This window comes from Astatotilapia calliptera, chromosome 14 (genome assembly GCF_900246225.1).
Source record: "Astatotilapia calliptera chromosome 14, fAstCal1.2, whole genome shotgun sequence".
In the NCBI taxonomy this organism is placed as follows: domain Eukaryota; kingdom Metazoa; phylum Chordata; class Actinopteri; order Cichliformes; family Cichlidae; genus Astatotilapia; species Astatotilapia calliptera.
Genome location: NC_039315.1, coordinates 23973357 through 23995719, shown reverse-complemented (window position 1 = coordinate 23995719; position 22363 = coordinate 23973357). Strand labels below are relative to the sequence as shown.

General features: G+C 40.6%; 1 protein-coding gene across 3 annotated transcripts; it reads right to left on the bottom strand.

Moving 5' to 3' along the window:
* Nucleotides 1-696: 696 nt before the first annotated feature.
* Nucleotides 697-20530, bottom strand: sgcg (sarcoglycan, gamma). Of its 3 annotated transcripts, XM_026193211.1 has the most exons (10): nucleotides 20499-20530; nucleotides 20067-20205; nucleotides 18128-18358; nucleotides 10856-11057; nucleotides 10296-10400; nucleotides 6599-6686; nucleotides 5676-5795; nucleotides 3323-3395; nucleotides 3028-3151; nucleotides 697-2124 (listed from the first exon to the last, which is right to left on the bottom strand). In XM_026193211.1, the coding sequence occupies exons 4-10, from the start codon at nucleotides 11048-11050 to the stop codon at nucleotides 1957-1959; spliced, it is 873 nt and encodes a 290-aa protein (XP_026048996.1). In that variant the 5' UTR covers nucleotides 11051-11057; nucleotides 18128-18358; nucleotides 20067-20205; nucleotides 20499-20530; the 3' UTR covers nucleotides 697-1956. The 3 variants fall into 3 exon arrangements, with proteins under 3 accessions (XP_026048996.1, XP_026048994.1, XP_026048995.1); XM_026193209.1 differs by lacking the exon at nucleotides 18128-18358; XM_026193210.1 differs by lacking the exons at nucleotides 18128-18358; nucleotides 20499-20530 and adding an exon at nucleotides 20430-20481.
* Nucleotides 20531-22363: the final 1833 nt, after the last annotated feature.

Sequence of the window (22363 nt, the reverse complement as noted above, 5' to 3'; positions counted from 1 at the left end):
AGCTAAAAGGGATAATTACTTTTTCACAGGATTGTATATTTATATATGTATTTAAAGTTGAGATACCAAAATTATGATATGTCTATAAGATAATCATGATGTGTAAAATGTGATATAGTGACAGTCATGTTTTAAGCACAAATGCTCCTAGTGTCCTACAGTCTTGCATCTGCATTTGCATTAAAACCTCAAAGTTATAAGATTTATTACAATGTAGTATGTTTATTAGCTAGCCATAGCTGGTACTAGTAGAACTATTTTTTTTTAATGAAGCTGATTTCTGGAGTTATTTGAAGGGTTAAATTTACACTTGCCAAAACAAATTGATTTTCTACGCTGACATCACATTACTGCAGTTTGAACCATCCTAAAAATAAAGAGCATACAGCTTCATGACCCCGCTGCAGCACACACTGTGATCCACTGAATAAGCACAAAGTTGCTTCTCTTGGGCTGCTGGTGTCAGTCACTGTGGTGTTACTGCAGAGTTTTACCACTAGAGTGCATCACAGAGCCATTAATTAGGCCAGTTACATTAAACTGAGTCCACCAGCATGCAGCTTACGTGCACATCAGTCTGTCAATGCTTTCATTTTCTGTTTTTTTCCTTTCTTTCTTAGATAGACTGAATTATAAAACATGAGAACATTTTTTAGAAAAGCAAGCATGTGAAGATTACAGCTGCTGACAGGCAGGTAGAAGAATAGCACAAAGTTTATTCAAAAATAAAACATACACATTGCACACTATTAAAATATCTCAGGACTAATAATGAACTACTTAAAAAAGACTGATGACAAAAACACAATGGTGTGAAATGTTCTAAAACAGTGATGTACAGACGAACTGGTGCCAAACTCGGTGCGACTATCACTACAACATACGGATATTTTCGACCCATTTAACCAAAGGCAAATTTAATCATAAAGGCAATGGTTATACTGAAAGTATGAGATCCAAGTTCTTATTTTCCACATATTTTGTTTTTGCGTTCTTTTTTCTGAGGTCAGCAGTGATGATATATTAGTCCTTTGGCCGTAAGTGAGATTACTGAACAAACAGACCAGCTCAGCTTACCAGCAGGAAATTGCTGCGTAATTACATGCTTACAACATGCCAAACATGTGGCATGTGATCGCTGCTCTCTGTGTGTCTGACATCAGGACTACACATAAAACAGATTTCATCAATTTTGGTGGAGAGCTGGAGCACTGGCAAAGGAAGAGCCCATGACCTTTTTGTGCGGATCCAAGCCACTTACTTTAAAATTGCAAAAAAGTGCACTGGCGTTGGTCTTATCAGAGAGTATGCTCTCCAAGTGCCCTTTGTAGATACACATGTGAAACCTCATTAATATCAAAACCTCATTATCTGAATTTGAGTTTAAAAAAAGAAAAAAGACAAAAAATAAAACAAAATATACAGCATTTGTGTTTGTCTCCATTTAAATAAATACATGCACCAACACCAAAACACAGCATACCAAGGGCTTGGACCAAGAGGAGATTGTATAAAGCAAAACAAATATTTTCAATAACACTCTGGTGTTGTTTCAGGGATTTATTTTTCAAATTTTCAAGCCCTTGATATGCTTCACTTTCATTTATTGCACCACAAGATAATATTGCATAGGATGTAAGCTGTTACCAGCTCCTCGTTGCCCAGCCATGACACTGTGTGTGTAAAAAAAATGATCCATAAAGCTCTGATGCAGACAAATTTAGTTGTGAGAGCCAATTTGTTTCGGTTGAATGGTCAGAAGTTCATAAATGCAACTTAAAGAACTCATTCCATTTATGCCAGCAGGCATTTGTATTTTCACAGGCCTCGATGTGCCACTGGGATCCTGGTAGACCCACTGTGGTATAAAGATAAAAAAAAAACTGTTGTGCTTGTTGCCTCCCAGAAGGTGCCTCTTCTGAGAGATGAAAAATCGATGACCTTGTCAGACTCTATCTAGCAGTCCTGATTATCGCTGCAAGTGGAAGTTCTTCCAGCCTTGGACAGGAAGAGCTTTCCGCTGGGACAGACGCAGACCTCGTAGAGAATCTGAGCATTTCCAGAAACCCCATCCTCGCTCTTGGGCAGGCGCGGCATGCGCACCGTCTCAGCATCCAGCACCAGCTGTACAGCAGACAGCACGGAGAGCAAGGACGATTAAAGGAGAACAACAAAGATCCAGCGAAAGAGCAAGGAAATATCACTCTGTTTCAGTCCTTTTACGTCATGCACGCACAATAAGACACAGTGTGCAGCGAGCTAAAGAATGATCTATTTAATACCTAACCAGTGCATGACGACATGATGATAATTTTTAAAAAAAAGAAAAAAGGTCTGGCAGTAAATCAGCTTAAAATGAGAGAACGTGAGCGTTAAAGTTAAGTGCAGATTAACATGCAGTTATCATCCTCACAGCAAGAAAAGAAAGATGAAGAAGTGATGCATCACACAACTACTCTGTCATATAAATGTGCTGATCTACTGAGAATTAATTCAAAAAAGGTCAAATAAGTGCTCGTGATACAAATGGCTCTAACGTGCTTCAGTCAGCTCGCTGAACCACAGCTATTAGTCAGATCCGATTCAGCCACCAATTACCAAAACTCACTCTAAACACTAACATGGAAACAGCAAACCACTACCCACAACAAACCTACAGAGCACAAACAGATGTTTTCAAAGTTCAAAAGAAAGGGTTAGGGTTAGACGAGATTCTCACTGCTTTAGAAAAAGATTTTCTTTAATATGTTACACTATATCCTTTTGATAAGAAAGATAAAGAGGCTTTTTAAGTGCCGGCTGTCTGTAAGGTGTTTCTACACAAAAATGTTCAGTAAATGGGAACAGCAGAGCGCCTTTTAAACTGAACTCGAGCTCCCAGGTGTGACCCGAGAGAGCGTAAAAGCGTAGCGCAGCATGTTTGCTGGAAAAACATGCTCTCTATATTCCCTCTGTGAGCTAAAGGAAAAAGCATGCCTGAAGACGGCTTTGTAGCAATCAGCAGGAAGTGAAAAGTGGATTTCGTACCAGCCCTTCTTTTGACTGCAGAATGACATCCATGTTGGAAGCAGCTTCAATGTTGCCAGCCAGAGCTTTCATAAAAACTCCTTTCGGTGCATCCATACTGAGCGAGCGAGTCGGGGACTCCAACCTAAAGAAACATCTCGACTTTAAAAACACCACCATTTTATCCGTTTGCTTGTTTATTTCACCTGAGCAACACCTGTGAGACTGAACCTAAACTTTGATTTCTTATAGTTTTGTATTTCTTTAGCAGATTGTTTTGAAAAATCCAATAATACACAAAGTCTGAAACGCTCACCTCAGCTCTTTCAACATTTCTGATCTCAGCTGAGGCACCTCCACTGAATGCTGGAACAGCGCTCCTTCAGGACCTGCAAACAAAGATACACAAACATCAAGATCTGTTACAGCATTTAACAGAGTCCAGGAGCCTGATATGGTCACAACACACACCAAACATTTTTAATAAAACAACATGAGTAGCTTTGCTGACAGTGGCATTCATGGTATGTTGGCCAGTTCACCCCTTTGTCCCAGACTGAAGTATTTTAACACTGCACTCACCCTGTTCAACTGCTTGTTAATGCAAACATCTAATCAGCCAATCGCATGGCAGCAACTCAGCATATTTAGACATGTAGGAATGCTCGAGATGACCTGCTGAAGTTCAAACTGAGCACCAGAATGGGGAAGAAAGGTGATTTGAATTATTTTGAATGTAGACTGACTGTAGCTGTCAGACGGGTTGCTCTGGGAATTTCACAAACTGCTGATCTACTGGGATTTTCCCACACAAGCATCACTAGTGTTTACAGACAAAGGTCTGATAAATATCCGGTGAGCAGCAGATTTCTAGCTGAAAATGCCTTTTTGATGCCAGAGGTCAGAGGAGAATGGTCTGACTGCTCCGAGGTGATAGGAAGGCAACAGTAACTCATTACTCATTACAACCAAGGTATGTAGGAAACTACCTTTCCTGACTCCTGTCAGCTAAGAACAGGAAAATGGGGTCTAAATTCACACCAAAATGGGACAACAGAAGGTCTGATGAGTCTCAAATTCTGCTCCAATATTCAGATTATGGGGTGAGAATTTCAATTAAATTGAATTTACTTCAATTCAATTTTATTTTTATAGTCCCGAATCACCAGAACAGTTGCCTCAAGGTGCTTTCTATTTTTAGGTAAAGACCTTACAATAATACAGAGAAAACAGACAAAAAAACCCAAAATCATATGACCCCTCATGAGTGAGTGCTTTGGTAACAGTGGGAAGAAAAAACTCCCTTTTAACAGGAAGGAACCTCCAGCAGAGCCAGGCTCAGGGAGGGGCAGCCATCTCTTGCGACTAGTTGGAGGTGAGAGAAGGAAGATGGGACAAAAGACATGCTGTGAAAGCATAGTTCCAGCCTGCCTTGGTTCAGCCTGCTGGTGGTGAGCAATATTTTCTTGGCACACTTTGGACTCCTTAGAGCAACTGAGCATTATTTAAACACCACAGCCTACCTGAATATTGCAGCTGATCACGTCCATCCCTTTATAACCGCAGTGTACCCATCCTTGGCTGCTTCCAGTAGGAAAGCGCACCATGTCACAAAACTCAAACTGGTTTCTTGAAAATGACAGTGAGTTCAAAGAACTCACATGACCTCCACGGTCATCAGACCTCAGTCCAATAGAGGACCTTTGGGTCTGCGGTTGAACGGGAGATTCCGATGACGGATGTGCAGCTGACAAATCTGCAGCAACAGTGTGATGCCGTCATGTCACTGTCGACCAAAATCTCTGAGGTGTCCTTTGAAGAATTAAGCTAGCTCTGAAGGTGTACCTAATAAAGTGCCAGGTGAGTGTAACTAAAGTTTTGTAGACGCCACCTGTGCTCAGAGGATGAGGGGCTGCTGACTGTAATCCTCTAATATTTATCTCAAAGCACTGCAGTGCAGTATATATTGTGGATTGCGTCGTTGTGTAAACATTGTTTGTTTTTTTTAAATAGAGGCGGGCTGTCTGCCTACTTCGACTTCAGAAAAATTCAGGCAATGCTGGAGCAGAGAAGTGAAACTGGATCCAAATGCTGCAACACTTGGAGCCAACTGTGAAGGATGTAAACACTCCACAAACACAGAGAGTACAGAAGCTTTGTTTAGAGGATTCCTGGAAAAACAGCTCCCGCTGCCTGCTGCTCTCTGCGGATCAAACTGACCCCGGGCGATACGAAGTTATCGGCTGACACTCTGTTCAACATTAATCAGTCAGCACAGCGTGTGGCCAGCGGCACACGTAACCATTAACGCAACCCACCGGAGACTAAGATTCAGAATAAAAGCGCAGAAATATCCCATCAACCCTTTGTTCAGTAATATGATAAACTGTACAGTATTGTGCTCTGGCATCTCATTTTTCTGTTCTCTCTGTGCACTTCAAAGATAACCACGCACTCTATGACACGAATGACTGTGAAAATGACTGGGCTGTCTCTGCCCTTGGGTGCTGGATTGTTGAGCTGATATTTGCCATCAAACCAAATTGGTCCTGTTGAGTCTACATCTGTTGTCAGTGTTATTATTTTTTCATTTTTTTCCCCAAAACCCTTCCACCAACAGGTGTGTGCTACGTCCAAGGAAACACAGCACGTCGCGGCCATTGGTGTACCTGTGACTCGTAGTTTGTCTGGCCCAATCTCAGCCTTGTCGCCATCTGCAGTGAACAGCATGTTGTCATTGTGCGAGTTAATGAGCAGATTTCGAGTGTGTCCCTGAGCCTCTTTTGGACCTGGAACAACAACAACAACAACACCTGAAGGGGTTTGGCAATAAGACATGAGTAACGTGCAACCATGAAAATCTATCATCATTCTCTTCCTGTGATTCAGTTCGATGTGCTCAGAGACACATTCCCAATTTAGATCAGCGTAGAGGTGGAAAGGGGAAAGTCAGCGGCCACCTGCTGATGAGAAACGCAGTGATTAAAAATGCGTAACCATATTACTGCTTTGGTCTGACACGAAACTCATCTGAGGTTACTTCCTTTTGCCCTTCACTCCATCAGCCCTGAGAGAAGCTGCTCTAAAACATGTAGATCACTCAGTGAGATATTTAACCTCTGTCAGGGCTCACAACTGTGAACAGACACGCAGTATTCCCTAACAAGCATTTTAGTTTTATTCACAGAGGCCCAAGAGTATGCAGGCTATGCATTTTATGGCTTAATGATCAAGGACACATAACGGCACTGTGGAACACAACAATTTGCTGGCCTTTTAATTATGACAAAATCCCCCAACGTGGCAGTCGGTGAGCCATAAAGAGACGCACAAATATGATCCTCCACCGGCCTCAGGCCCTCGCGTGTAATACAGAATGATCCAGAAGCAATGGATGGAGAAAAGGAATGCTGAATTTAATGGATTTTAAATGGAAATCTAAGAGATTATGAATTGAAATATGGCCTCTTGTCTCTGCTAATGCTGGATGAGAAATCCCTGCAGTGCACCAGTGTCTTTACTGTCACTCTCAGTGTCACTCATCAGCAGGATGTGATGTGTATGTGCCGCATGTTTCTGTGTGTCCTCTCACCCACAGATATCCTCTCTATAACGTCACCATTTTCATTGCGGGCGTTGAGGGAAACATTTTCCGATGAGTGTAATAGAAGTGAAGAGTCCTGTGGAGATGAAGAAATATTGTCTTATTAACAGCCTGTGGAAATAACATCAATCTGCAACAGTAAAATGATAAAAATTAGAATATTTGCATGTATGAACTTGGACAAAGAGGTTTTATGTGAGGTTTTTAGGCACGCTGGCTCTATAGGTAGCACTCGTTCACTGGTCAGACCCTTTAGTCCACACTAACTAATGGATTGTAAAAGCATTCATGATTCCCTGAGGATAACTCCTACTGACTTTCATTGCCTGACTCTAACGCTACCATGAAGTTGATAATGTGAGGTTTATTAGGCTATCAAGACAGCTCTGCAAAACTGGCATCCATAAAAAAAACAGGACGTTTATTTGAATAGTGTCCATTAAAATCAGCATTACAAAACTGCTTTACAAAAACATAATACACACAAAAAAATACAAAAAAGTCAAAGTTATCAGATGATTTAAAACCAAAGTATTACACTCTAGAGATAAGCTAGTGCATTGTCGAGAGTGAAATACAATACAAATTAAAAAAGTAAACATTATAAGAACATTTTATTTTAAAAAATAAATAAAATGAGTAAAGCTTAACACTTGCGAAATAAAAGTCAGACTTGCTCAGGCAGGTTTTTCCACAGCAGAGGAGCCCAAACAGCAAATGCTCAGTCGCCTTCAGTTTTTAAGCATGAGGTGGGAACAGTTGGCAGGTTCCTGCCTCAGGATATCAGGCTGCTCACTGGTCTATTCCAGCATCTCTTCTGGACCCAGGTCATGAAGGGCACTCACTCCTGACACCCTCTGTCCTAACGTGGGGACATTACGTTTTGGCTTTTCTGCACTTTGTATTTCACTTCAGTCAATAAAGCATTTTTACTTTGTGGTGGTGACTTTATTTCACTATGCTGTAAAATAAACAGTATGAGGATCATGAGGGCATGCTATGAGGTTTATCTGTCAGAGGTCCAAAGTAACGTGATATTTAGAATCCTCATATATCATTCCTTATATGCCTATATGTTCTCAATACAAAGGATGACAAACTCAGTTTTAAATAGCCCTAAACAGCATTATTATTGCTTTGACCTTCAGATCAATCTATTAACAATCAAGGAGAGGTCGGAGGTCAAATCTGACATTTGAAATCTGTATATTGCAATCATATTATATTAGATTATTTTCTATGTGTTGGCAATACACACAACACTTGTGAGAATCAGTTTCTAAGATATGGCTAGGCTTTTTGTCAATTTTCTACCAATAAATCATAAAGTTCACCTTCATGACCTCAGGGGATGTAAGCAAAATTTGAATGGATTGTTGGCATGACCCCACGCTACACCCCTACACAGTTTTTATCAGAATTCATTCAAAACTTTGAGCTATAGTGTTTACAGACAGAAAGAATGACATGCAGGCACAGAAACACTGTCAAAAACATAACCTCCGTGGCAAAGTTAATAACAGTAAGAATAATAGAGAGTATGTGGCTAAAACTCAATATCAGTTGTATTCTAGCACTCCTCAAATGCAGACAGGAGGGCTGGATTAGCTTGCTGATATATTTCTCAAAAATTAGGTTTGCATCAATAGCAAACACAGATTTCTGACAGCCTATTTAATTTTGGAAGGACAAAGAACTGGATAACAGGATTTTTTAAATGTTTAAATGTATTAGACTTTTATATGATTTCAATTGTTCATTTTAGAAGATTTTCAGATATTCATTTTGGTTAGATGGTCTTAACTGCCTTAGAGAAAGGGTGAGAAGTGCGGCCATCTGGGAGGGGCTCAGAGTAGAGCCGCTGCTCCTCCACATTGAAAGGAGCCAGCTGAGGTGGTTCGGGCATCTGACAAGGATGCCTCCTGGGCGCCTCCTGGGGTTGGTGTTCCGGGCATGTCCCAACGGGAGGAGACCCCGGGGCAGACCCAGGACACGCTGGAGAGATTATATCTCTCGGCTGGCCTGGGAACGCCTTGGTGTTCCCCCGGATAAGCTGGAGGAGGTGGCTGGGGAGAGGGAGGTCTGGGCCTCTCTGCTTAGGCTGCTGCCCCCGCGACCCGGCCCCGGATAAAGCGGATGAAGATGGATGGATGGATGGTCTTAACTGGGAGATAACACTGAATGTTGCTGAAAGAGCAGTATGATAACATGTTTCTGTACAATGTGGCCAAAAGGCAGGACATACTGAAAAAGGATAGGTCCTAGTATAGAACCCTGTGGGACTCCACATGTGGTCAGAGGAGGTGGTCACCAACAGAAACTGTGTTACATGGCTGCCCCACCAGCGTTGGAGCTTTTCATAACACATTCCCATAAGCTTCTGCACATGATTCTATTCCTGTGAGCAAGCTAGCATGCTAACAACAGCATTTAGCCCAAAGCACCATAAAGTAGCTAGCATGGCGGTAAACTCAAGAAACTTGGTGTCATTTTCTGATTAACAGCTTTTTATTGTATCTTAGCTACGTATTGAGATCATAACAAATATTAATACTGCCATTTATTTTGTTTTTTAGTTGATCGAGATGTTTCCTTGCAATCATTTATCTGCTAACACATTAGCATTTACGGCTGTCGACTTGGATTATTCTACAAACTACAAACACTTTACTGATATATTATTGACAATTATTATTATGATCAGGCAGCCATTAGGAGGCACTGAGCATCCTGATGGGGGAGGATATTCACCAGCCAGGCTGAAGCATTACTGACCAGAAAAAAGTGCCATGGACTACTGTTTATTAAGGCTGACAAAGAATGCATTATTATCAGGCTATTTATTATTTTACCTAAATATTTGTACAGGATGTGACAGCAAGTAATTAGGTCTGTATAAGAGAACTGGCAAACACACACACATACTGTCATAAAATGTTTAAATGAAGAAGCTTAGCAATAAATCTCTTCTGCTCCTTTGTAGCTGAGGGGAAGACATGCTTCTAAAAATGGTCTAGGAAAGCAAGTTTTCATGTAGAGGGCAGCAGGATGTCTCTCTAAGCACTGAATCATTTTAGAAACCCATAGAACACATTAGAAAATGTGTCCATCCATAAATGAGGAATACATTGCCTTTTTAATGAGGCCCATGAAGCAAGAAAAAAAAAATATTGCTGCTATGAGCAAGAAAAGCCATAACATGTAAACAACTGCAGCAAAGTGTTCCCATCTGCTGCTAGCAGGCGGGCCATAAACTACTTTCCACCACAAATATCCCTGAGGTTAATGGAGAGCTCAGCACACCACCACGTGCACTGTGTGCTACTGCCAAATCCAGTTTGTTCTGACACATCTCCTAAAAAAAGTACTGTCAGAAATATGCAGCTCTCTCACTACAGCTGGATAAAAACTGCCTGAGTGTCTGCGAGGAATTAGATTTAGATGATAAGATGACGTGCAGTCTCCAAAGATCCAACACACACTCAAATTTAAGTTTAGTAAACAGTGAGAAATAATGGCCAGGCTGTCAGGCTACTTAACTGAGCAAACAGAGGTTTGAAAATGAATGGGGTAGAAGACGAGAAAGGGAGAGAAGGAGAGGGTAGAGGGGGAGAGAGGAGGCTTATCTCAGAAGAATGTGGCAAAGAAGAGCAGGAAAAAAAGTTTGCATTTCTGATTGGCTTACTTCTCTGCTGTGGATCTCCTGAGCATAGAGAGGAAAGAGGAACTCAGACTCGCCATCCTCCAGCTTAACCCCATCTCCATGTACTTGTAGTAGTCCCATCCCTTCCTGTGATCAAAATAAAATCAAGAGGTTACATATTTAGACAAAGGCATGCCAAGAAGGTGAGGAATGTGCTTTGGCTTTCCAGCTAACAGCGTTCCCTCTATCACTTAGGTATTTGTCTAAGGTATCCACCATAGTGTGTACATGTGCATGCAAGAGTGTGTGTTGGCTTGCAGCTTTGTTCATAAATCCACAGTTGCCATCTGGAGTTGAGACAGAAAGCTGACAAGTCTCCATGAAATAACAAACACATTTACTCTCCTGTTTAGACAGCCAAGTAGGACTTAATGATGGATAACGCTATTGCTGCCTGACATTGCAATAATAAGCAGGTAATAGTCAAATGATGGGCTGATCAACAAAAGCTACATACTAAATATTTAAACATACCATTTGAAAGGAGAAAGGAAAAACAATCCCAACTGAAAACATGGTGTCCAAATGTGAGCTGTGCATACCGTGTTGAACCACATCACCCTGAGGATCCAGATGGTGAGGGCAAAGTTGACCACCAGGATGACAATGAGCAGCAGCACAAAGAGGTAGAGACAGCGCTTCCTCCAGCCATAGATGCCAATCTTGTAGAGTTCGTCGGGCACCGACCTGGGCGTGCTGCTGCCCTCGGTGGTGGTGACATACTGTTCCCGCACCATCTGTCGCCTGGCCGCCACAGATGAAGACAGGGACACAGGCAATGGAGTAAAATCAAAGATATTAGTAAAGATATCGAAGATCAATTTGAAATAAATTTGGCAGAGCAGAGAGAATTATTAAAACAACCTGTGAACATAATGTTGATAATATCTAGTGAACCTCTTAAGAAAGCAAACAGTGTCCTGTAAAGTTCTGTATTTGGTCTTCACCAGCACCCAAAGCACTTATCACAGTCATTACCTGCTAAATATGTTGTTATCACTCTGTGTCTATCTTGCCTTTGGAGCTGGGTAGTTGGTAAAGAGTAAGTTTGAGGGCTTTCTTGGAATAAAAATCCTCCTTTGTGGATCACAAACGATGCTATAGGTATGATATAGGTAATATTTGCTTAAAGTAGTAAAGTTTGCTCAAATCCCAAAACTTGCTTTAAATCTTTGACTAAGGGGAAGTGTGAAAATTCATTAAAATTCTCTGTGTCTCTGTTTTGCTCTTAATTAAAATAAAGTTAATATAAAAATATTGATTGCAGAAGTGAGCGAACATTGCTCAAAGCATTCTGACAACAGGAGCACCAAGAAAAGCAGCACAAAACAGCTCCCCTCCCCCCAAAAAGAAGAAGAAAAAATAAAAACACTATATTAAGTTTCGTACACTCAGAGCCTTTTGCTTTCTTCATCACTTCATGCATTTACAAGTGAAATGGTGCTGTCAGGAGCCTTCATCAGAATCACTTTACAAAAGTCTCTAAGCAAATCAAGTGACTAAGAAGCGTCTCGGTGTGCAACTACCGGTAATTGGTTTTTGCTGTTAATTTAAAGCAGTTTCAAGTCTGCAGCTATAGTAATTAATAACATCCATCCATCCATTTTGTCAACCAGTAATCCAACTGGAGGTCCAGGGGGACAGGTCGGGAGCTGAAGCCTATCCCAGCTCACACAGAGTGAGAGGCGGGGTTCAGACTCTACTCGTCGTTAGGCTGATGTATAACACATCTATATGTATTTGCTGCACACACTTTCTATTATTTCAAGGAAATGACCAAACATTTATTTTCTTTTGCACTCTTAAAATATAAGATGTTTGTCTTTAATATGTATTTTTCCTTTTTTGCTTTCCTATTAGAGAAGGACCTTTTTCTCACCATCTAGATCAGGGGTCCCCAACTCCAGGCCTCGAGGGCCGGTGTCCTGCAGGTTTTAGATCTCACCCTGGGACTACACACCTGAATCAAATGATTAGTTCATTACCAGGCCTCTGGAGAACTTCAAGACATGTTGAGGCGGTAATTTAGCCATTTAAATCAGCTGTGTTGGATGAAGGACACATCTAAAAACTGCAGGACGCCGGCCCTTGAGGCCTGGAGTTGGGGACCCCTGATCTACACTAATACGAAAAAGAAAGTTAGAGTTCTTGTGTGTTAAGTTCTTAAGAGTAATATTAGTTTTGAATTCTAGTTTTTGTTTATTTGTTATGATTTATGGTTGAAGTCCTCTTTTTTTATCATGGTGGTTTTAATTCTTTCACCTGTGCCTTGTTTTCCCCAGCTGTGTTACATCTTCCTAATTACCTCGTGTGTGTATTAAAGCCCATGTTGTGTCCTCACCTTATGTTTTTTGTTAAGCTTGCTGGTGCTAGCTAATAAAGCTGCACTCCACCTACCACAAAGCACACCTTGACAACATTTTCTGGTACTGCAGTGTGCAGAGGACTTGGAGTTGTATTGGTAACTAACTAAGTAATTACAAATGCAATTTTTCTATCAGCTCAACAAAAATCAGCAAACACACAAATTGCTTGCGTGCATTTTGTAGCAGAGTGTGTTGCTAGCTAAAGGTCCAACTGCAGTATTTCACAGGTAGAGAAAAGAAGGAGCTAACTCCACTCAGAGATGGAGAAAGATAAGAAAGACAGAACAGGAAAGGAAGAAGAGAGGTTAGATTTAAAGGTAAGGACTGCTCACTGGTATGTGATAAACTGTAAATGTAAAGCTTACATGCAAGTCTTCATGTTTTTAAATCAGGTTTTCAGTCCGGTTTTCTGTTGCTGTTGTTTTCCATATTGTGAAATGAACTGCAAAACAAACTGAGGTTGACTAACTGTGTTATTTAAAGGCTGCATGAAAATACTCTGCAGGTTACTGCAGGATAAACTGGTTAGTTTGCTGTACTGGGAAGGATTTAAAGTGTGTGTGGCTGGTGCACAGTGGCTGTGGTGCTCATGGTCAGAGTTCAGTTATATATAATTAAAAGCTAAGGTGATGGTGCTTAGATTCATTCACAGAATTAAACCTTCATATCAACTTTATCCTGTTTGGAAAAAAGACAGCATAAACAGTAGACTATCAGTGTAGAGGATTGACACAAAGGACAACTCATGACCACCTGCTGACATCTTGTTGAATTCATTTGTGAACATACACAAAGAGCAGCAGGTCAGCTGATCACAGCCTATACATTAAGAAAAATCAACAGGAGCACTCAATAGAAATTACACCCTCTACAATGTGGGCAACAGAAAATAGAGCTTTATTTGGTTTTCTCTTTGAATTGGGATCTCTTATTCTTAGTTTAAAAGAGGAACTGCTGCTGCACATCAATCTGGAAAGGGTTATAAAGGCCATGTCTGAACAATATATAGTCCATCATTCTACAGTGAGAGAAAATCTTCACAACTGGAAAACATTCAAAGCAGCTGCCAATCTTCCCAGGAATGGATGTTCCAGCAAATTCAACTCAAGATCAAAAACTGCAATTTCTCAGAGAAACTTCAAGAAATCTAAAAACTATAGTTCAGACTCTACACACCTCAGCATGATAAATGTTCAAGTTCATAAAGATACAATTAAAAAGATACTGATCAAGTATGGGTTGTTTTGGGAGGGCTGCCAAGGAAATCCTCTTTTCTCCAAAAGGAATATAACAGGATGGCTTAAGATTACAAAGTTTCATCTGACAAAACCACAAGACTTCTGCAATAATCCTTTGGACAGAGGAGATCGAAGTGAAGATTTTTGGCCATAATGCACAGCACCAGACTTGGAGAAAACCGAACACAGCAATCTGCACAAAAACCTCATCACAGCTTTCAATCATGGTGCTGGAAGGCTGGTGATGTGGGCTTGTTTTGCATCCACGGGACCTGAGCACCTTGCAGTCATTGAGGCACCCATTTACCAGAGCATGCATACATCCCTCCATCCATCTTCTTCCATTTTTCCAATATGCGGAGGGGCTGGAGCCTATCATAGCTGTCATTAAGGTGAGCGGCAGGGTACACCCTGGGAAGGTCTCTAGTCCATCTCAACTGCCCAAACCAAAGTATTTTCAAATGTGAGTCTGTCTGACAGACTCACATCTAAAGCTTTGCCCAAATTGGGTCATGCAACAGGACAATGATCCCAAGCACAGCAAAAAATTCACAGAATGACAGAAAAAAGAATCAAGGTGCTGCAATGATCCAATCAAAGGCCAAATTTCAACCTGACTGAAATGCTGTGGTGGGGCTTTAAGAGAGCTGTGCATAAAGAAACCTCAATGAACTGAAGCAATGTTGCAAAGGACTGTCAATCTGCAGGGCCCACAACTCCTATACAGGAAACCTGAAGTCCTAATCCCTGATCTTACCCAGTAGGTATGAAGAGTTCAGCTTGTGGATGAGGTGACTCGTCCAGGTGTCTTTGCTGCTAACTCTGATAAGAAGAAATCTGGACACAATGATGTGAGGGACTAATAAAGTCATACAGAAAACAATTACTTCACGTTATTGGTGCTAAAGGTGATTCTACAAGCTAATGAATCAATAGGAGTGCTCAGTTTTTCACAGGGCTTCATAGACTCCTGTGAAAACTCTTTTTAACAAGGCTGCATATTATTCCCATGAATGCTACCACACAAAAGAGTTAGAAAATGAATTCAGACACCCAAGAGAAACCCTCAAATCATTATGCTATTGTTATATACCAAAGCATTTTAAAAACATGTTTTATATGGCAATTGGTCTCTTTCTGAATACTGAATTGAAACTTTAGCTTTGCTTCTGTGTGACAAATTCTGCAGCATCCAAGTTCTCAAGGTCTATTTCAATACTTTTCCAGTTTTTATGCTTCACTACATGCATACAATGTACATACAGCACTATGTAACGCCTTGTCTAACAGTCTACAGTATGATTCATGAGCCCAAAGCTCACACACACACAGAGCTACAGGATGGCTGGCTCTTTGCACCGGTGGAAAACTTGACAGAATTTCCAGCAGTTTTTTAAAAAGGCAAAGGAAAAATGGTATTTATTACAGAGCTGAGGCTGTGTTTTCTGGCTACACAGCAGCAGACTAACAGTGACAAAAACCAAGTCGATGAAAGTCAGCATATTTCAAACCACAGCCGGTACTATAAGTTATGACACAACGGTCGTTTTCTGTATTCAGTTCACGTGATAGCCTTCCGAACTGCAGGACTGCAGAACCTGCGAGCGAGCCCCCCAGTCAGCACATTTGGACCATCTGACACAGTGACAAGAGAGAACCTCAGGGGGAGATTTCACAGCGGTTCGAGTACAGCGGAGCCAAAGAGCGCATAGCCTGAGAAGGCTGCAGAGAGAGGAGTGGTGTTACTTTCTATTGATTAATCTGCATTAATAACCAGGGGCAGGCTGTGGAGAACGCTGCTTTCATTGAGGAGTGAGCCTGAAGAAAATGCTGTCAGTTAAGGATTATTATGAGTCAATGAAACATGCGAAAGAAGCAGTAACACAAAGAATGAAGATTTCTCTGTGCTACAAACTGCTCTTAATCTTCATCAGATCTTCAGAGCCACCACATTTCAGCTTAATGGGAAAAAAAGTTATCTGAACACAGATGTATCTGGGTTGTCTCAGCTGTGCTTTCTGAACTCGACAGGGCCCAGATGAAAGAAGCCCGGCTGATTTACATACAAGACAGATGTTACATCTTACTGTCACAGCAAAAACATTTTCCATCATGTTAAAAGAGCCACTTTTCAAGCCCGAAAGCAATTCTTCCTGACGTTACCAGATGTTCAGCCGAGCACATTATCCTCCTGTAACTCCCCCAGGCCCGAAGATGATGATGATGATGCAGGCAGGGGAAGATGAGCTGAGCATACAGTGACAAACTGTACAAGCAGAGGAGTTGTGCTGCTGTAAATAATGAAGGTAAACATTGTTCCACCCTCACACCAAGGAGTGATGAATGGAAGCAAACACGCTCTCTGCAAGCGGTCTGAGCTCTCTGAGGTCCAGGAGGACGTGGATCACAGACACTGATAATAAAGCAAAATGGGTTGTTCCTTGCTGTGTGCAGTAAACACAGGGAGAAAGCACACAAGGCTGATGGTATTTCTATGACCACAGGTCCTGTCACATGGCCTGCAAGCCTAGCTGTGATGAATAGCCTTTATTTCACAATGAAACAAAAAAAACACTGCCAGCAAAAAGAAGGAAAATAAGACTTTATAAGGAAAACTTGTGTCAAAAACTCGTTTTTTTTCTCCTATATCACTTCATTTTTATGTATTAATCACAACTGTGAGAATAAATCATCATAATAAATTGAATGTCAGCAATGCAGCAGAGGCACAGCAACTTTTAGCGGTAGTTGGGAGTCCCTCTCTTTGAAGGGAGATCTCCAGCAAGGCTTGAAAAAATAAAAAAGGGAGCCAGAACAGCCAGACACTGTTTAATTGACTGATTCCAATATCCCCACACTGTATCTATTAACAGCCTCAGATCCTCGGATCTATTGTGTGTTAACATGTAGATCGGCTCAACTCTTTTATACTTTTTGGGCAAATGAGCAGTGAGAGTGAAAGAGCTCTGGCTCTGTTCATTATCACATTAATGAATTTGATCTAGTTCGGTCTAATTACTTTAAATGAAAGCATTAAGAGACTGTCAGCAGCACGAGGAGAAAGCAGCTTTGAGGCCAGATCTTTAAAGGGCGTCTTCCAGCTTCCAGTTTCTGTGCTTACCACCACCACAGACTTCCATAGCAACCCAAATAAACAGTCCCCGAAGAGCTTCGCTGGAAGGGCCAGGAATGCTCAATTTATGGTCGGAAATTCAATCTGACTTGAGAGAAAATGCTTTTGTCAGGTCTTTATTTCCTAAGTGTCCTTTTAAGTGCTTCTAAATATAAATGGTCACAAATACTCTACAGTGGAAACGACTACAAAAAATTATAAAGTAGCACAGAGCTCTAATACAATCTTCTGCTCCAGGGAGGTCCATTTATCCTAGGGCATCCTCTCAATTAACCTTAAGCATATGATGCTCACTCCCTGGCTCTGTCTCTGACCTCTGAATCAGAGTTAGAGGGCCGGGTCGGACAGGCTAACTTCTACCTTTCAGTCTGCGGGGTCCGGCTGTAATTGAAAATCCAGGCTCTTCTCTGAGCCGAGGCTTGACCTGACAAAACGTCACAAGTTGCACTAACTTAGAAAAGCTCAAAAAGCTTTAAGGTGGAGGAAGGACTGCGGAGTAACACCGTTTGTGTGGAGCGAAGGGCGATTAGAAACTGACAACAGTGCTGAGGGTTTCTGCCTGGCTGTGTGTAGTAAGGAGGCTGGCGTCATGTCTCCACTTCGCTGTGATGCCTTAACTTCTATAAATAGGACACAGCATTGTGAACTAAATATAAAAAAAGCACCAGAGGAAATGCACAGAGACACAAACCACCCAGGTACATCTAATGAATATTACAAAGAGACGGGAGGATTTCTCAGAACACAGAAAATATTACTGAGTCGCTCTTTTGCACAGTTAGTTTAGCATTTCAGCATTGTTAGCCATGTATGGTTAAAACACAGGGGAACTGGCTGACTGAAAGCTGACTAAAAACACTGTTTTCAAATCCAAAACTGCCTCTGTGAGGACTGAAAAGTAAACTGAGCAAAATGTGAGAAGTACAGAAGGACAAAAACTGAAAAACATGTCCAGTAGGTGAAAGGTTACCTTCATAAAACACTTTAACTTTATACAAAGAGAAGGCTGTAAAAGACACAAAAAATTGATAATAATAACCAAATGGGTAAATGTCGAATCGGGGGCAGAGTACTCACCGATCTGTGTGGAGGTACAGCAGTCCTCTTTCCTATGCAACAGTAAGCAGAGCTCGGGCTGGTACAAGCAGCTTGAGAAGCAGCAGCGCTTGAGCTCCTCACGCGTCTGTCAGCCACTCAACAGCTGCGTGCCATAAATCCAGCTCTGGAAGTGCCCTGAATAATCACCACGAGACGGCGCTCCCACTCGCCTGCATTCCCACTCCGACTCTGAGCTCTGACTCCCTCTGCCTTTTTAGCCGTACAGATATTTGAATATCATCAGAGTATGCGTGAGAGAGAGAGAGTGTGAGAGAGGAGTATTAACGATGAGTGGAAAGGCTCTCTCTCTCTCTCTCTCTCTCTCTCTCTTTCTCTTTCTCTCACACACACACAGAACCATCACATAATGAACAGAGCATTTGTTTGTCATTCAATCCACTGAGTCACTTTCACTGCCCAACCCAGGGCTTGAAGCAGCGGTGTCTAATTTGAGACTTCAGTCATGCCTCTCAGTATAAACTGAAGCTGGTCTTTCAGATACTGTAGCTCTGCTGGGTGACAGCAGGAAGGGTGGACCTTGAAGAGGGCAGTCAGTAAGTGAGAGAGGCGGACGTTCAGCAAACGCAGCAAAGCTGTGGTTCCTGATGTGGAAATTGTTTTATGGTCCTTGAATATATCACTGAGGTTTTTTGTTGTTTTTTTTAACTTTAGCTATGTATGTAAATACAATTCAATAACTCAAGGTCATCCATTAATATGACAGCGATATAGCGAGTATCAAAAGTGCAAAATGTTTTTAAATTGAGGATAACACATTTCATTATGAAATATTTACATATAGTCTGTTTGTGTAAGTGCCAACATTTGATGATAGGAAGTGGCACGCTGAGTGAGAACACTGTTAAGACAACCTCAATTAAACAGGGACTGCCACTTGATGTTGCTGTTAAACTGAAACTTATCTACAGTGATAGGTTTAAAGAACCAGCCTTGGAGCTAAATGCTGATATTGTAGTCTAAAGAGGGCGGGAGAGATGTCTGTGCCCGAACAAAAACAAGAAAAATAGATTTAAAGGCTTCTAACAGATGTAGAAACATATGAAACTAACAGCATTAGTGTGGCTCTATAGAATAGCAATTTATACATTCAGGTTCAGGTTCATTTATTTTTACCTGTAGGTAGGTTTGTTCTGCAGGCAAGTCATCCAAGCTCACATGCACACTTCAATACAGACACAACACACACATAGTACAAACTACTGAAAAAAAACAACTAATACTTGATTTGGGGAATCATTTAGCTCACCTACGTAAAAAAGCTACAATTTGTTACTGAGTGATGGGTGCCAGAACAAAGGGGTTTTTAAACCTTGCTGTTCTGCACTTTGGAATCATACATTTTCATCCTGACGAAAGAAACTGAAACTCACTAAAGGCTGCAAGTCATCAAGAAAAACTGAACCAGCCAACCTCTGTAACTGTCTGTCGTACAGGGATGTCTATTTTATTTATAACCTATAACACATTTAAACAATACAAGCTGACGTCTCTGACAGGTACATTTACATCCCTCCAGAAAATACACTTTCCAAATACATGAAATGCTGAAATAATTTAAAAACCGATGATGATTCATCGTATAAATAATGAAACACTGCCCTCCCCAATATAAGCTGCTGTTAAAGGTTAAAAGTATCTGCAATAGTGCAATAGTGGCCCTGTATATACTCTGTATCATATCGATATGAGAATTTGCAGTATCACACAGCAATACTGTTCACCAATAAGCATGTTAGACCACTCAACAGAGTTTCTCTTCTTTACAGATAAGTGTCCATGCCACAAAACCAAGGAAAAGGAAGGTGCTTTTTAAAAGGTTACACCTGTGTTCTTCTCATATGACGTCTCAAACTTTGTTCCATAAACTGACCTACCTGCCAGTAAGCTTCCTACTTACCATGGATGAAGGTGTGAGTTGTTCCACATTAGCACGTGCTAAAAAAGCTTCCAGATGCATTGATGTGATCTGTGAACATCTTTCCTGAAGCTTCAGTCAGACCAGAATTCACCTGACAAAATGTTTCCACAGGCTGAGGCTGCAAACAGGTGTACAGGATGTAGGATGGGTAAGGTAAATATAATATGTTTGAAATTCAGGCATATTTAAGGAAGCCCCTGCATGAGTTTATCATGGCTACCAAAGCTTAAAAGCACATTATTTCTGGCTAGGTCAGGGATTAGCAACTTTTACTATCAAACGAGCCACTTTTAAACAATTTCTGACCAGTTATTTAAACCTAGGTAATGCAGGAGGCACAACCTGTTTAGTATAGCATGAAGAAGCTTGTTTCCGCCGCCATTTAAATAAAAATTTTCCCAAAAATCTCACTTGTGTCAAGCCAGCCTCCAATTCGAGACTTGCAGTCAAGCCAGCCTCCAGTTTGTTTTACGTTCCCTGTGTATTCAAAGTATTACGGGAATGGATGTGGAAACCGGATTTCAAAATAAAAGCCAACTTCGAGTGAATTAACAGATATGTTAAGAACATAATAACATATAATTTAGGCTTTTTTTTTTTTTACAAACTCTAATGTTAGATCTATATGACACAGCCTTGTACCCTAATTGTGCCCTGTCACTATCAAGGCCATCTTATTTTGGATTTCAAAGTAAAAGCCCTGTGAATCTTCATTTTTGAACTACTCTTTCAATGACTTAATAATGCTCTTAAAAGCAAAAGTCGTATTTCCAAATACTATTTGAACTTTATATCAACACTTTCCAACCACAGTCTTTTTACAGTGATACCATATCAATATCAAGTCAGTCTGATTTTGCCTTTCATAGTAATGGCCCTTTGAAATTGTCCATAATTGACTTAATCTTCTAACGATTCAAAATGCTCTAAAATGAAAAATTCTTGTTTCCACAGGGTAATTCCACCTTAGATCAACAGTATACAGCCCCACAGTGATACCATATCAATATCAAGTCATTCTGATTATGCCTTCCAAAATAAAAGCCTTTTTAAATTGTCCATAATTGACCTAACTTTCAGTGATTTCAAAATGTTTTAAAATGGAAATTTCCTGTTTCCACAGGGTAATTCCACTCCAGATCAACAGTATACAACCTCACGATGTTACCATATCAATATCAAGACATTCTGATTTTGCCTTCCAAAGTAAAAGCCTTTTCAAATTGTCCACAATTGACCTAACTTTCAGTGATTTCAAAATGCTCTAAAATGGAAATTTCCTGTTTCCACAGGATAATTCCACTCCAGATCAACAGTATACAGCCCCACAGTGATACCATATTAATATCAAGTCATTCTGATTATGCCTTCCAAAATAAAAGACTTTTCAAATTGCCAAGATACGACCTACTCTTTTAAAGATTTCAAAATGCTCTAAAAGTGAAAATTGCTGTTTCCACAGGATAATTTCACTTTAGGTCAACAGTATACAACCTCACGATGTTACCATATCAATTTCAAGTCATTCTGATTATGCCTTCCAAAATAATGGCCTGTTGAAAATGCCCATAATTTACCTAACTTTCAGTGATTTCAGAATGCTCTAAAAAGGAAGATTTCAGTTTCCACAGGGTAATTCCACTTTAGATCAACAGTATACAACCTCACGATGTTACCATGTTAATTTCAAGTCAGTCTGATTTTGCTTTTCAAAATAAAAGCTTTTTCAATTTGCCCATATATGACTTACTCTTGGAGCGAATTCAAAATGCTCTAAGATGGAAAATTGCTGTTTCCACAGCATAATTCCACTTTAGATCAATAGTATCCAACCCCACAGTGATACCATATCAATATCAAATCAGTCTGATGTTGCCTTCCAAAATAAAAGACTTTTCAAATTGCCGATATACGACCTACTCTTTTAAAGAATTCAGAACGCTCTAAAAATGAAACTTGCTCTTTCCACAGGATGAATCCATGTTAGATCAAAAGTGTACATCCACACCATGGTACTACTTCAATTTCAAGTCACTCTGATTTTGCCTTCCAAAATAAAAGTATTTTCAAATTGCCCGTAGACGACCTACTCGTTTAACGATTTCAAAATGCTCTTAAATTGAAAGATGCTGTTTCCACAGGATAATTCCACTTTAGATCAACAGTATCCAACCCGACAGTAAAACCATGTAAATTTCATGTTGGTCTGATTTCGCCTTTCAAATTAATGGCCCGTCGAATTTGTCCATATGTGATATACTCTTTCAATTATTTCA